The 17,554-nt window shown below is 38.4% G+C and overlaps 1 protein-coding gene across 1 annotated transcript in view; it reads right to left on the reverse strand.

The window, feature by feature from the left end:
* Positions 1-17,554, reverse strand: part of HIBADH (3-hydroxyisobutyrate dehydrogenase) — a 410,015-nt gene that overhangs the window by 26,240 nt on the left and 366,221 nt on the right. The window contains exon 7 of the mRNA XM_069211443.1: positions 5,391-5,547. Within this exon, the coding sequence (XP_069067544.1) occupies positions 5,391-5,547 (157 nt within the window). The remainder of the gene's footprint in view (positions 1-5,390; positions 5,548-17,554) is intronic.

Consider the following 17,554-nt stretch of genomic DNA (forward strand, 5'->3'; position numbering starts at 1 on the left):
GGCTGCAGACACACAGTGCTAAGAGCAGGAAAATGCCAACTTTCGAAAAGCGGCATTTACACAATTGTAATGATAAATTCTCTTTAATGGCAAAGTTGAAGTTGTCATTACAATTCCATAGGTACTAAACATGACAGACCCATCCCTGCTTAATTAGGAATCACAGCCTATTAAATGTAATAAGGAATACCCAATGTTATCCTATGAGAGAGGTAATCCTCAGAGTGGTGAAAAACATTTGGGAGTTTTTAACTACCAGGCCATGTACAACTTAAACGTACATGTCCTACCTTTTACTTACACAGTGCCCTGCCCTATGTGCTACCTAGGGCATACTTTAGGGGTGATATATATGTAATAGGAGGGTTTAAGGCTTGGCAAGGGGTTTTAAATGTCACATCGCCATGACTGTGTAACATTCAGGTTGCAAAGGCAGGCCTGGGACATGGTTTAAAGTGCTAACTAAGTGGGTAGCACAAGAAGTACTGCACTGTAGCATTTAATTTACAAACCCTGGGTATATGGTATAACTCTCTACAAGGGACTTATAAGTAAATTAAATAGGCCAATTGGATATAAACCAATGTGACCATGTTCTAGAGAGAGAACATAAGCACTTTAGCACTGGTTAGCAGTGGTTAAGTGCACAAAGTCCTAAGGCCAACAAACATAAATTCAGCAATATGTGGATGAAAAGGCAAACATTTGGGGGTGACCCTGCAGAGAGGGCCATTTCCAACACACAGCATTCATGCTGAATCTGCTTGAGAAACCCAGAGAGTGAGACCCGTAACTTCTGTTATTTATACATACGCAACACTATACACTTGCCTACGCAGAAGAGAAAGGGGAAAACAAGTGAAACAAATGGCTTTTTAAGGTGAAAAAGAAAAAAGGTAGTACATCTGCACTAGAAATGACCCTTATGCTGATTAACACTGCGGATGGAAGGAGGAAACATTCTTTCTGGAGGGAATTTTTGAAGGAGTTCAGCAAGTACCTTTCCATATCCAAACAAAGTATTAGTCTCTAAGATTTTTATGAGAAGGATTTTCAGAAGAGCCAGGTGATGACAGATCAATTAACTAACCACTTTAACTGTAGACATTATTGTATTGACAGCATCCAATTTGAAATAGGTGGAGGTGCTATACAGTCTACGTTACGGGAGAAGAAGGAGAAAAAAAAAATCAAAAAAAAAATCAGCCGAATAAGCGGACAACAAAATGCCAAATCTTTTACAAATAGGTTGAGTTGAAATGTAAGTTCTGCCACTCCAAACATAGGGGCTAAATTACGACATAAATCAGAAGGCTTTGAATATGATATGCAGTGGAAAGCACACCAGAGTGCCGTCAATCGAATTTGAGCAATCGCTTCAGCTTTTTGCAACATAAACAGTTCTGTGGTGAAAAATTGTCTCAATAGTCTAAAAGAAGACTGAATCAGTCCGAGCAAAATAATCTTTGTTACATTTTATATGTGGGAGGACAGCAAATTGATAACAGCAGCAAAGGCTTCAAAAAGTTTAATGAAATGTTTGAAATTATGAGGGTCTGGTTTAACTATGTGGGCATCCGAATGCCTCAGATAATGGGGAAAAACTGAGGCAAAGCAGTCCAAGCCTACATAAGCCCAATTAGGGCCCAACGTGCAATGCAATCAACAAGTTAGTCACAGAGAAAATATACAAGACCAGACTTTACAGCAACACCAAAAACAGACCACACTACCCCTTGTCCCTTCACTTAACACCCACAAATAGATCTCCTTTAAATGACTTGCTAGCATATTCACAGCCAAAGTAACCACGCATCATGTTTACAACCCACACTCTCACATTAAACCATGATGAATTCACTATCCAGAGTGGAACTGAAGCACGTTCTTAAAATGATCAATGCCTCCCTCAATCAAAAATAATTTACAGAATCACTTAAAACCTGACACTCCACCTCTCCAAGACAAACATCCCATGGATCCCAAAGACCAAGTCAACTACATTTTGTTTTAAGTTATTCCAAAAAAGCGATCTCTATCCAGTTGCACAACAAAATCAATGTTCACTTCTTCCTAGGAGGTTTCGGGTCATGATGCTGCTCCAAAGCTGCAAATATCCAACCTTGGATGATTCTCTCCTAGTAAATGATGGAGGGGATCTATGTCCATTTACGTTTAACAAACTTTCCACTTCAATCAACAGTCAATGATAATGCCCTGACACAAATATAAAATAACCGAAACTATCTGCCACCACTTAGACCATCATGCAAACTCTCTCCGCAGAACCCCTGGCAGAACAACTCAAAGATGCATCAAAATCCATTAATAGCAGTGACATGCAACTCTACCTAAAAGTCTTCATCATCAACAACAAATGACTCACAAACTGAATTACTCTTATCAGAACAACAAGTCAAGAGTCTACATAAAACTTATGAAAAACTAAATTTGTCTCTTCAAAAAGAGCAAGAGACAAGCCTACCACATAAGCCACTTGGGCTATTACTGATCTTGTCAACTCCAACGCCTTGTCTAAAGTGCTAGACAAAACCATAACTCTTAGGCCGATAACTCTGGCCACTGCTGCCTCCTGCTGTATCTAAACTCAAACTCCTGCCTGGACAATTACATTTTAAGGTGAATTATCTAATGTGCACTACAAAATAAAAACTGCACTTCTACTTGTCATTTTTTTGAAGAACAGGAGGTGCATTACCAACCTCTATGATGGAACCAGCTGTAATGTCAATACTTAAACATGAGACATTGGAATAAATGTTCTGGCTTTAGACCTATATCACTCCATAGCCATGTGTCTTTATAGTATACTCAACCTAGTTACTAAATCATGCCAAAATCTTCTTGTAACATAGTGCAGTGTGCTTTCAGTGCTCTAAAACATTGTACATTATGAAAAGGCAATAATAGTAATTGATCTAGGATGAGACCGACTCCCTGGACTTGGGAGTAATTGTGAACTACTATATCAGCTATTGAACTACAAACTATCGACTGTTGAAGATGCTGTCTGCATAAAGAACAAAATGTTAGAATACCCTTCAATTATTAAGTTTTCATTTTGAGAACTATGCAATATGGAGAAAATTATGAGTTGATTCACTTCCCTGCCCCTACTTTTTTTATTTTAGATATATTACCTTTGGTAGAGAATATTAGGAGTCCAAAGCTGATCATATGTATCCATAATGGGACACAGACAACAGAATGTCAATGTGTGCTAATGACTGCCTGCTTTGTGTGATGTTTGGCAAATGATTTCAAGAGACACAGAGATAATAAGATGCTTTGATACAATGTTTGTTTTCTAACTGAATGAAAGCCCAAATGTGGTGCTCAATTCACATTCCTTGGATGGGATTTCTTTATTTTATATATTTAATGCAAAACAATTTTGGCTAATCTAGGTAGTGTAGTGCACAGTGGTGATCTCGGATAAACGGTCTTAACTTTTTAAGGCTACAGCAGTACGCTGGGCAGAACGCTCTCAGTAGGGCAATATCCCTTCACCAATGGTAAGCTGGCATGAGGAAATGTTCAGGCCCACTTCTGAGAGAAGCCTTTGAACTACAACTTCTACTACTTTACAAAGCGGACTGGTCACTCAATGCTTATAGTATCAATGTCTGGGCATGGTAGAAGAAACCTTAACTTCTGCTCCTTCCATGCCACAACAGATAATGTGCAACCAAACACTTTTTTTTTTTTTTTTTTTAACGATGTGAACACAGGGTGCCTGCCCAAAGATGCATTCTAGACACAAAGGAGGCCTTATGTGCTGGAATGTGGACTCCGATCTAAAACATTTCACACCACCTACAAATACATCTGTGTGCTCAATTCTTCTCCATTGTGGGTACCCCTGTATAACTAAAGCTGTGAGCTTTACATTTTTTCAACTGAGTCAATCCCCCATCCTTTCTCAGTATAAAATAAATTTGTCTAGGTGGGGGCACAAAAAGACAAAAACATATTTTCTCACAATTATTATGGGAAATATAAAATTTAGTGTGCAAGGTAAACACTAATAGGACTATAGGGAATTTCCTCTGTTAAATGTAACCAAAGAGAGATATTCAGAAGTTCTTTTCTATTCAGCTTATTAAAAACATACTCATTAAAATATTTTAGAAACAGCGGGGGAACTCTTGAAAGAGGAGACGAAAAAGATATAATCAGAGTTCCATTTTCCATGTTGTAGGCGCATTTTACAAAGCACATGAGCAAAATGCTATTGTTTTTTTAGAAGCAGTTTTAAAAAAATTAAAAAGCTTCAGACCTTTCTTGCCGCAACTTTGCTTCTCCTGTATGTGGCCAGTGGTAAATATGTGCTGGTGGTTGCGGGTTGCTAGCATCAGCATTCATTTTTGGTGACCAAGATTTATTTTTAATAATTGAAATAAATTTGACAGAAGGTGAAAAAAAAAAAAAAGGCAGAAAAGAAAGAAAGGAGGAGAACGATATGAAAACAGAGAGAAAGAAACAAAGTAGAGATAAATAGAAACTGCAATAGTGTGGTTTGGAGACCGGAAGTGTATGGGGGTAAAGAAAAATACAGAGGCAGAGTAAGACAAACTATGATCACCTACACTGTTTTTTTTTGTTTTTAAACTTGTAGGGGACGTTTGAGGTTGCTGCTTCACCATAGACACCTGTTCTAAAGCCAAGAAGCCTTTACAATTAGAAATGTTGCATGTGAGATATAATCTCACATTGGGCCGCTGGACATCTTGCTCAAAACGTGTATGCATGAAATTGAATGTGGTATGCTGGTATATTTCTCAATAGAAATATGGGCTGTGGGAAGTGTCAACGTAAACACATTCAACATTAAAATAAAACATTGTACTACTGACATTTATTTAGCTGTAATAGAGTTTGAGTTTATTATTTTTTTCCCTTGTCAAGGGGGCAACACAACAGAATCAATAGTGTTTTAACAAATCATAAAATGCACACTAGTTAAACTAAATTTAAAAACACAGTCCCATGTCCTTAGCTCAGAACGCTATTAACTATAAACCTCGGGGGCGAGGTAGAAAATCATCGAACTGCATTAAGTAGCAACAAAAAGCAACCACATTAAGTCCTTCAACACCCTAATATGTCAGTGAATATATATTATTTAAAAAAAAAAAAAAAAAACACAGTATCAAACAGAAATGGTGGTGGCAATAAAATTATAAGTGGATCCTCTGCAGATTTAACTAAAATTTGATATGTAGTATAATAATTTACATGGTTTCGCTTTATTTTTTTATTTAAAAAAAACCTCCACACACTAATTTTGTGTTTACTGCATATCTTACAAGGGATGAACTGGCTTATGCATGCCTGTAATTACGTTCTTATTCTTTCATGTGCTTTACCTTAGCCATCAGCGTTGTCCCGAAGCCACCTTGGTAATTATTGCTGGAGGGGACGCCTTCCATCACGCCTGGAACAGGATTATAGGTGTCGCTTGACCAGCAACGGCCTGAGCTCATATTCAGAATTTTGGCCAAGAGCTTTGGGTCAAGCCCTAACCTGTCAAAGGTCAAAGAAAAGAAGTGTTAATGTCAAGAAGCACAAGGCACGGGTGACTTGTTTTTATACACGGGGACAACACTGTCATTTCTCTCCCTTTAGTATGTGTCTTGAAAAATGATAGAGTATTGATATTGGGGGATGGGTGCTGTATCTTAAATTAAAGAGCATCAATCTACCATTCAGACAAAGTCGCTGTGCTTCAGCCTTTTGCAGCTAGCGAGGGTTTTCTTGCCTTCAAATTGGCAGGAAAAGGCAAGTGATCTTAAAGTGTTCTCTACACAGAAAGACTATATTTGGCTGGGAGGACAGTTACAACCTCATGATATGCTCTTTCCCTGCTTTGTGCTTTAATGTCGGGACAAAATGGCTTCCATCAACCTCCATTCGATACCATGTTCTGGTACAAAACAATGGCAGCCCCATGTTCAGACCTGTACTTTTATTATTAAATACTCAAAAATGTCCACAGATGGGAAAAAAAAAGAAAAAATGTACCCAATTGTCACTGCTTGTACTTGAAACCTTCCAATTTCACGTTGTTAAACCCCGACCCACTGCAAATATTAAAATACAACATCCAGAAACTGAAAGGACTTTTCTTTCTGTTTAAACTACCCATGTCATCATAACACATATTTGTACAGTGCTTTAAATACCACTTCTGCCATTTCTAAACGCTGTAAACATGTGTCACCATTACCCAATTTAATGATACTCAATTTATAAACTAAGGCTGGAAGACTGAATAGGACTTACTTGGAGTGGAGCATAAGTGAGATGCGAACGTTTAAGTCGCTCACCCTGCAGCGTCAATAGTACTCAAAATCTGGCAGTACTCAAGAACCACATCAACGTTCAGAGCAGAACTGTGATACAGCAAATACCCTTACAATCTCAAACAACCTTGTTCACTGGATCACTTATGAAACCTTGAAACAGTCATCCCCATTTTCTACTATATGTAATAATACTGGAAATTAGTAGTTTATAGAATTAATTACCCCTTAAAATGTATTTAAATAGAGACTATTCTAGAGATTCCTTCACAATCCCTCACTACAGCAGAATACCAGTTAACTCATTACATTGTTTGCCATTTTACATTCCCGTTACAAGTAGTGCACTCAATTCTTAAGTGCAATAATGGTAAATGTAATGCAGATCACACAGTGTAACGTACTGAAATTACTAGTCTTTATAAATGGAAAATCACATTGCAAACTTTTATTCTATAAACCTTAATTACAAAATGTTGAGTTGCATTTTAACCAGGTAGTTCATCCAGTGTGGATATATTATACTTAGATAATAAAAGGTTGTGCAGTTACAGGAGAGATGACTGCACCGATACTTGCAATTCGAGGTTCACAGTGGGAAAGAGGAGTGCAAAGGTAGGAAGGCTGAAGTACAGCATAGGAATACATTAATATTGCCAAGTACTAGGCACATATATATGGGATGAAGTGTCCCCTGCAGTACCTATTCTGTGACCATTTAGAGAACAATGCCGAAGGCAGAGTTCCTTTATAAGGTAATGGAACTCTGAGGTGACTTGCGATATCCTTGTAACACACAGCAGTGGGTACTGTACTCCTTAGAATAAATATCACACCGTAACCCTTCCCACAAACCACTAACAACCTTGCTGTGGTGGTCTTTCATATGAGTGTGTGTGTCTGGAAACATGAAGGATAAAATTTGAAGTTACAGTCCAAAATTAAACACACCAAAAATGATGAGATGTTTGCTGCAAAAAGATTAGAATCAGTTTAAATCAAATCCGGTTTAAAAATTGCTGTAGCTCTCAATGCACAGAAACAGAGAGAGATTCTATCTTTACTGAAAGTACCTAAAAACTAAACATATTGCCACATGCAGCTCTTTTCTGCTTATCACTTTCATTTGGAGAAACAGAGCAGAAGAAGCAAAAGGCACTTTATTTTTTAACTGCAGTTTTAATTATGCTCTTTGACCTCTGTTTCCAATTGGCTGCTGGCCTGGGCAGCAGGGATTGTGATTTAAGGACTCACTGTAATAAGTTATTACAAATGAGAGGCTACATCGTTTCTTTATTTCAGTGTCACAAATTACCTTTACTAAGAAATTAGATCTGAGCTTTTATACAGGGATTGCATGCAGATGTATTTGTATATGTATGATACAGATGTTAGATATATAGATGGATATTTCTATCTATCTATCTATATACATCCAATTTGCGAAGGTTCCAACAAAGAAATCAAAACACGGGCCTTGGTTGCAGTGAAAAATCTGTGCAATTTATTGTGGGAGCCACATAAACCCAACGTGTTTCGAGGAAAGCTCCTCTTGCTCAAGGATCAGAGTATCAAAAGAACCATTGCGTATAGTGAATTTTAAAGTGACAATGCAAAAGACAACAATAATGGACTCCAAAGCATGAATGTAAAAAATCTGCTGTCTTACAGCCGCCATATTAGAATGGCAACAAAATGAATTGCATGCATTCATTTGGTGAGCAAAGTATATACAAAATTACAACGATTGTTTCATTCCGCATGGCTCCATTTTCCAACACAAGGTATATTCATAAAACGTTCCAGATAAATAGTCCTGTGCAACGAAAACATTTTCATTATATTATTTTCATTACATTATTCCTGATGTTCATTCTCCTGCAGGTTTTTCAGATAAGTTCTAAAAGTTCATCAAAATAATGATACATTTGTGGTATCACCTGGCATGATTGAACTCTATTAAGTGCAAGTTATATCTAATTACCAACTGTATCCACCCACACCTTGACTCATTGATAAGAGATTTCCCATTAATAACAGCTGCCCAATATGCACAGTATCATTTTACCTTACAGGGAACGGCCATTGTTCTAAAATATAATACTTCTATTCTAGACGACTCCCCAGGCCTTGTCTCAAAGAGGGGCCCTCAGCAGAAGCTCACAAGCACAGAAAGGAATCCCCCGATATGGAATGAAGATTGTTATATGCTGATGCTCATCAAAAGAATCATATCTGTCCTTACAATTAATGATTTGCTGCACGTGTATCAAGTATATCAAAACATTAAAAAACCTTATTAAAAACTATTTTGTCTTCTCAAAAAGACCTAGAAAAAAGAAAGCTTCAGCAAAAATATCATTAGACTACAATATTCAGATTTTTTTTAGCCTAAATGGACTGCTAGTTCCTCATCAGAGTTAAGACATGTTGGTACTACTGCATTGAATGTAATAATGTACCTGGACTCCAGATGCCTCAGGAGAAGGACCTGGTCCCCTTGCTCTTGCATTGGGCACAATTCTGTCCATGACTATCATTTCTAATAGTGCAATATTTTTGTCATGGACTTCATTGAAATGCCGTGCTATCAGGTATTGTGGGTCACTGTATACAATAGCATGGATGTGTTCCAGCACTTGTTTTTCAACTCTGTTTTGTGATGCCTATATAGTTTTTGTCACAATGTCAGACAGTAAATGCAGTAATCTGAATTACAAGTTAAGTATTGAGCTATTTTATACTTTTGACAGTCTGAAAATTAATCTCCTTAGTATTATTTCTATACCTGCAGTCTTTGCACTTAGTGCCTTTGAAATACCCTTTGGGTAACATATCTTTCCTCCTTGATAGAGTAGTGATGACATTTCTACATAGTTGCCATGCAATGATATACTTTTTCTAAATGTTAACTGTGGGTGTTCTCCTATGTATTTATTAATAGTATCGTCTGATTGTAAAATGTGCCCGTTACTTTTGAAAATTCTTCTTATTTTGTAACACTTGTAGACTGTAGGTAGTAATAAGATGTATCTGGCTATCCCCATCTTCTCTGGTTCTTTATGGTGTTTTCTCTCTGTACCTTCTGTACTGTGTCTACTGCTTCTTGAATTATCTTTTGGTTATAGCCTCTCACGAAATCTCATAACCATTGTTTTTTGCTCTCCATTGTATGCTTTTTCTGTACTACAGTTCCTCCTAGCTCGTAGTAATTCCCCATAGAGGATACTTGTAATCAACTTAGTTGGATGATGACTTTTTGCATGAAGTAAGCTATTTCCGGCTATATGCTTTCTATACAATTTCATGTCTAAGGTTTCATCCTTGGCCTCTACTGCGAGATCCAGAAAAGTAATCATATTTCTGCTGATGTGACTTGTCAAGGATAAATTCAGATTGTTTTTGTTCAACTGTTGTACAAATTGTTTAGCTGCAGTTTGTCCTATTCCAAATGACGAAATATTGTTGATGTATCTGACCCAAAGCATGGGCTTCAAAAAGGTAGATGTTCCTGACCACCAGCCCAGGAACAATCCCATAGCCATGCCCTGGGTCTGACAACAGATTTTGCTGTCAGAGAAAAAAATGTTGTTTAGACAGAACCAAATAATGTCTAACAGCATTTGATAGTGGAAGAAGAGGGATAATGATTGTGCTCTTAAAAAATGGGGACAGGCCTGTATACCCAATTCATTGGGAATGCTTGTGTACAGACTGTTCACATCCAAGCCCATCAAGATAAAGTTTCCATCAAATCTGATATCATCTATAATGTATAGAAAGTCACCTGTATCCTGTACATATGAGGGCAATATTTCCAGAGGGCCAGGCCAGCCCATAATAATCTCTGCCCCCCAAACGAAGTGTGTGATGGTAACAATGATTTTAATAGAAACAAAACAAATGCTAAATATTGTATTGGACTGTGTTGGAGCTTTGTATAGCACGTACTACACCACGTATGGCCCTGAAGCGCTTATGTACATGGGCAGCAAGCTATACAACATAGAGGAGAATGTATGGTTCTAAAGGTATTGTCTTTGTTTTGTGATCTTATGTGGGAAGTGTTTCCATGTTGTGCGTATTGACCACCAAGGTGCGATTATCGTGTTATGGGGTGCAGCAGTAGTAGTGAGGTGGATGATGAGGTGTGAGAGACACTGACCTGCAGTTTATGATTTTTCAGTACGCAGACAGGTCCTTTTATGTTATTTGTTATGATTATAGTCTGCTTAGATAGTTACTGCACTGGGTTGTCTAATCAGAATATTTGTGTCTAGTTGTGGACCTGAGCTGGTTGTAGGGAGGGAGAAGTGGAGAGATCTTCTGGGATGTGCAATTTTACTATTATTCCATATCTGAGCGTCTTTGTGAGATGTAAAGAAGTGGCGATAATGTGTGTATATATATTTGGGACCTGCAGTTGAGGACTATATTAAAGTCTTATGATTGACACACAGTGTGTAACAGATCTCTTCAGTTATTCTATGCCCGGTCGTTTAGTGATGGCTGGTTCATTGGCTGTACAGTACCGATGATTAACAATCCTCATTACATATATGTCTTATGTCAATGTAAGAGGTGTAAGTTACAGTTAGCTATCAACCTGTGAGTGTTATGGTATTCATATTAGTGTGGGCCAGAAATGTTATATATGAAATAACATAGCTATATAATATCTGGCGCCCCTTTAACTTACCTGCCTATCAAAAGTAATTTGTTTGTTCGGTTGTTTCCAATCTGTGGATTGTAAGTTGAAGACCGAGCTTCTGGGTGTGACGGTCTTTCAAGGCGCGGAATGTGTGGTGCTGTAACGGTCTTGGAAATGCCAATGTTTTCAGCTGTCTTATGAAATGTATAAGGTCCTGGATGCTTTGATTGTTGGCTGGTAGTGAGTTCCAGAGCTTGACGGAGTGTACTGAGAAAGCAGTGCCTCCTATGGATTCCTTATGGTAAGGTGGAATAATGATAACTGTTTCAAGTAATGAGCGGTGTGTCCTGTCTTGTTTGTACTGCCTGAATTTAACTTGAGGTATAGCGTTCATTTCCCTTGGAGGCTCTGTGGACCATGCACAGTACCTTCAACATTGCCCTTCTTGTTATAGGTAGCCGATGGAGTGACTGGAAGACTGGAGTCATGTTCTCTTGGATGAAGGCGAAAAAGAAGTCTTGCAGCAGCATTTTGGATGAGTTGTAGTTTGTGTATAGTAAACATAGGTGTGCCAGGGTATAGGCTGTTGGCATAGTTAAGCTTGGATATTACGAGTGTGAGGACGGCTTGGAGTTTCTGTTGGTATCCAAAGTATGGGAGGATGCAACCTAATGTTTACATTGTGTAGAAGGTGCTCTGTTTCAGATTATTAACTTGTGGTATCATACTTAGGTCTGACTCCATGGCTGCTCCTAGGTTTCGGACTTCTCTTGATATTGTTGAAGGGACCTCATGTTCCTTAAGGCCATTTGGCAGTAGGCTAGCATTTTTGCCATTGTCGTCTGGTCATAATCTCTGTCTTTATGATACTCAGTTTTAGATGGTCGTTCATCATCCACGTGTTTATCTCCCAAAGGCAGACTATCATGTTTTAAATTGTAGAGGTCGTCCAGGCCATCCACTTTTAAAATGGTTTGGGTGTCATCTGCATATTTGTAAAAGGTGAAATTGAATGATTTTATCTGATTTGGTAAGGTGATTATGTAGATGGTAAATAATAGAGGTGATTTGCTGGACTCCTGAGGGATGCCACAGTGGTGTGTGAGGAGCTGATGTGAAAGATTGTACCAGCACTAGTTCAAAGTCACAGCTGAGAGGCCAAGATTTCAATGGGCATTAGTTGAACTCCATCTCACCTCTCACATATGGTATGTCAGACAAGAATTTGCTGTGTGAAAAGGTTGAACTGTATAGGACATTCAGTCATATTGTTGTTAGGCCAGCACCTTTCATATGTCCTTTCCAATTATTGATACATAAATGGTTGTCAGTATCCATATCTACAAACCATTCAGAAGCAATGTCCATTCAGGAACAGCCAGATTTCAGTAAGGCACAGTGCTTTGACTAGACTATTGGGCTGAAGCAGAATCATCAAACGTCAGGCACAATTTACATTTAACTGAGTGCTCCAGCCTACACTGGCCTGTTATGAAATATAACCTGGTGAGATAATGTATCTGCTCTAGAGATCTTTATGTTTGTTAGGAGCCAGATAGTTTGTTAGTTTAATGTCCCTGCTGCAGAGGGCTACAAATAGCATAACTAGCAGTAAAGTGTGAATCTGAAATGAACTACATGGCTTGCCAAAGGGCTAATTTAACAGACTACCTATCTTTTATAAATAGTTTACTATCTTGGTAACCCTGCCAGGGTCAACACGGTGAGGATTCAACTGCTTGAACCAAATATTGTGGAACCCATAATTGGAGCATCGGAGGCTGAAAACATTTGTATTATAATTTACCTTTCTAGACATTCTCACAGAACAATGATTAACATTTTCTGATTTTTATATATTGTAATTTAAGATCTGTGTACTATGAATTTGCTTTTTGAAATGTATTGACTCTTTTGAAAGTCTGCTTTATCTTAATCTAATTTATGGGTGTTGCAAATAAATTGCTGTTTTGAGGTCCTATGTATGTAATGCCCTAAATGCATAATACTTGTGGTGAACATTTGGGTTGATATTTTTATTGGAAGAAGTGTGGTAACACTGGTTGGTAGCAATTTAATGGACCCTCAGATTCTGGAATTTTCTTTCACAGAAACTTGACGAAGATTTGTGATTCAGCAAACGTTTGGTGTTTGCAGGCATTCTGGGTAAGAAAAGATACCAGCATACGTGCAAGCCACACCACAGACTACTATAGGTGCCTTGTTTTTAGCAATGTATGGGCCTGGCAGGGTTCCATGGGTAACGATCGAGCCCTGGCCTAACGCTGCAATCCATAGCACCAAAATGGGTTGATTTGCACTGCAAAATTCCTGACATTTCCGTGTGTCTTAGAGGGATTAGGGAGCTTCTCCTTTTACGGACCATGGGCCAGTCACACAAATGGGATACTATTGCTATGGAGAGAAGTGTAGGAATGCTTGTGGTAGGGCAGTTGAGGATCCTTGCAGATTCCATTAATGTGGTCTGCTATGACTTTTGTTTTGCTCAATAACGTCAGCATGGACAACGTGCAGAGTAAAACAACAAAACAAAAAAACAAAAAAAACAGGCTCCGGGGAAGCATTTTTACTCGCATTCCAACTGTGATTTTGGAAAACAAAATGTTCCTGGTAATTTTACCAGAAACATTTTCTTTTTCAGTACTGTGCATGACCCTTTAAAGTCCCCCACGGCTAGAAGGTTGTGTGGAGGATGTCAACAGGTCATCTGCCTTAAAGCAGTTAAAACTCACCAAATCCTGCCCTGCCCAACAAGAACTGACAAAAAGTTGCAGGGATATATTGGCCATATTTCACTAACGCCTTTGTTCCATGATCGTAGGGAGCTTCTCCAGTTCCAGAAAGTCCCAGGATGGTGGGCTTCTTTAACTGGGAAACAGCGAAATGTAATTCAGAAAAAAAAGGTGGCAGGTGCTGCTACGGCCAATCACAAACAAGATAATGTTTTATTTGCCATTCATTGTCTATGGAAAGTATACTGCTGGAGAGAGAAATGTTGAGAAGATTAAGAGAAAGAAAGGAGAGTAAGTAGAACAAAAACAATAGAGCAATACAGTAGAATCAGTGATGGGAATGTGGATGGAGCAGCAAACAGAACAGGGAGAAGAGAGAGAGGCAGTGGGGACAGAGGTTTGGAGATCGTGATGGACCAGAGGAAGTAAGGGAGCTTAAAGGAACAAAACAGAAGCTACATACACGTGGAGAAAAGGTGACTGGAGATTTCAAGTGGAATTTATAGCTAATGTTTTAGCCAATACACCTGGCCTAATGTGATTTAAATGCACAATTTTGCACTTTAACCATGGTTACTTGATCCACTTTGTGTTTTGCCAATTACTTAACAATGGCCCCCTCTTGTTTTTGTTACTATTTGCTCTTGCTGAGATGTGCTGACACCTATTTTAATGCATATCAGCCATGTCTACATTTGCTGGTATAGTCACTGAAAAGTACAACCTATTGCTGAGAAGCCCAAGTTCTATTTAGGAGGTAATATGGCTTTATAGTCTATATTTAAAAATGTCAGTCTCTAAACTGTCATAACATTAAGCTTAAATTTTATCTGTGGTAATATCAAAACAATACCTCTGCAAGTAAATATTTTCAATTTCTAGGAAACATATCACGCTTCAGTGCTTTCTACATTCACTACTCTGAAAAGTGCAACAATGTTAGTCACAAAGAGGGTGCCACCTGAAGGCTTCTATGCAAAGAGTATACTGTATCCGAAAGAGTGGAGAATGTCCATAAAATCGGAAGGGGATGATTTAGTTGCATCTAAATGGCAGGTATCAAGTAAGCAGCATCAAAGCAAGATGGTATCACAGAGGAGTGCAAACCTTGAAACCACAACTAAGGGCTTTAGAGGCAGTGCTGCTACTAGTAACCTCAGCCAGGCCACAGGCCTCAAGTGGACCCATCCCAGGATCACACAATCAGATTTCCTTTACCAAGTGCGATTCTACGCAGGACTCGAGGAAGACCTCCCGGCAATTTTATGTTTGCTTGGTTACTACGACATTAGATTATTATTCGTATTAATGACAAGAGCTGCCAGAAGCTTTCTCATAATGATTTGAACTGGGTATGTTACCAATTTATCCTTGAAAAAGCCCCCGCTTAAGGGGCGAAACACGTGTTGGCTGTTCCGTCACCGAACTGTGCCTTCTGATCTTTTTCTTACCTGCCTGCTTCGCTATTACAAAAAAAAAAATGTGTTCACATGATACTTTCTCAACCTTGGTACTGGTTGATTGGACTATCGAACTGTTGATCTCGGGATTATATTTTCCGTCTATAGACTGTTATATAATAACAGGAATTATAATTTCATGGAACTGATTTTCTTTTTCATTTTTCTCGATGCAAATAAATTATCATTGTGGCATTGTGCTTTTTATCAATGATTCTTTAAGTGAGAACTCACCACCTTCTTTTCCTTTACCAAGCCCACCTGTCTACTGGTCGATGTCTAATAAAGGTCTCCTTTTGTGCAACATATTTCACACATCACTGTAACTATGAGGGGTATATGCCAATGGTAGAGTCTACTTCAAGTTCCTGCAGTTTTGACTGGTGGTTTTGATCAGATTTAATTGACCTATCCATCTTTTTTCACCACATCATAGTGGAATTCCTTGTGAGATCTTCCCTTGTACAATGACATTTAAATTCTATTTAGGTTTCACCATTGTTGTAACCCTAACATGTTTAAAATCAACTGTTCACCACTAATTTCCCAAAATGTTCTTGATGGATATGCTCTAAGCTCTATAATGTTATTTTAAATTAGTGGTGAGTTAGTAAATTAAAACTTCATTTATGAAGCTGGGCGAAATTGAGAAATTTCATATTTTACGAAGTATATTAAGTTTCCTAACATTGCGTGAGGAAAGGTTTATCCTTTCGAACCTTCCAGGTGTGGTGATTTCCTTATGCAGAATGCCCCACGTAGGACAACTATCATCCACAAATGTGTGTGGTGGCTGGACTTCCACCACCTGAGTTAAGAGTTGTGGGCGCAAGGGTTCTGAGCGGAGGTCACTTTATATTTTACTTTAAACAAAGAACTTAATAAGCTTTTAATTTCACAAAGCTTGAACAGTTTAGAAAATACACAAAGTTGTGAGTCAGCATGGTTTGCAACTTTACACTCCTCTACTTTAAATCACATCTTATTGATAAGATTTCAAATTGGATTGCAAAAAATTTGATTGAGAGTGATTTATTATGTATCTTACAAAAAGCCATGTATTCCTTCACATTGACTCACACAGTGTGCACCCAGAATATTCAAACATGAATATCAGTGGCACAGAATATTGAAGATGGAATATTGAATCAAAAAGATCAACAGGTAAAAAAAGATGTTCTATAACTTATTCCACATATATGTACCTGTGCTATATATATTATACACACAAGTCCCTTTTCAGGGTTAGAGTGATGCATAAATTATGCACAACAGAAGAGAGAACTCTGGGTAGTTCCCAAATTTAGGTGGACAGCAGCTCCAGTGAGGAGCACTCTACAACACAAGTGACACTCTAGATTTGCTCACCTCAAATGTCTGTTTATCTAACAAAGATTTTAAGCATAGGATCAGCACAGTGCTATCCACGCAGAGCTAGATAGGGACAAAGGGGGTTATTCTAACTTTGGAGGAGTGTTAATCCGTCCCAAAAGTGACGGTAAAGTGACGGATATACCACCAGCCGTATTACGAGTTCCATAGGATATAATGGACTCGTAATACGGCTGGTGGTAAATCCGTCACTTTTCCGTCACTTTTGGGACGGATTAACACCTCCTCCAAAGTTAGAATAACCCCCAAAGTCTTTTGCCATTTGTACAGCAAAATCTTTAAGCATAGGACTTACCACTCCAGGCACAGTATTACAGCTTTGGACTGGTCATATACCATCCAAGCCAACCTGGAATGAGTAAAGCAACCCTGACACGTGTTTCGCTCTTCATAGGGGTTTAGTTTTGTCTAGACACAAGGGAACACCCAGTATAAGTCAAAACAAGTCCCTTTTAGGGTTAAAGTGACGCATAAATTATGCAAAACACAAGAGAGAACTCTGGGTAGTTCCTAAATTTAGGTGGAGAGCAGCTCCAGTAAGGAGCACTCTACCACACCAGTGACACTCTAGATTTGCTCACCTTAAATGTCTGTTTATCTAGCAATGGTTTTAAGCATAGGATAAGCATAGGATCAGCACAGAGCTATCCATGCTGAGCTAGATAAACAGACATTTGAGGTGAGCAAATCTAGAGTGTCGCTGGTGTTGTAGAGTGCTCCTCACTGGAGCTGCTTGCCACCTAAATTTGGGAACTACCCAGAGTTCTCTCGTGTTTTGCATATGTATATATATATATATATATATATATATATGTGTATGTATATATATATATATATATATAGCCAAGCAAAAGGTCAGAATCAAGATCTCGGCGGCGCACTCAGCTGCCGGTGACAGATAAGACCACCCTCGGAATAGTTGTATATCCAAACAAAATTATCATAATGCATCATAATGGGGAGGACAGAATT

Source organism: Pleurodeles waltl, chromosome 10, assembly GCF_031143425.1.
Source record: "Pleurodeles waltl isolate 20211129_DDA chromosome 10, aPleWal1.hap1.20221129, whole genome shotgun sequence".
Taxonomy (NCBI): domain Eukaryota; kingdom Metazoa; phylum Chordata; class Amphibia; order Caudata; family Salamandridae; genus Pleurodeles; species Pleurodeles waltl.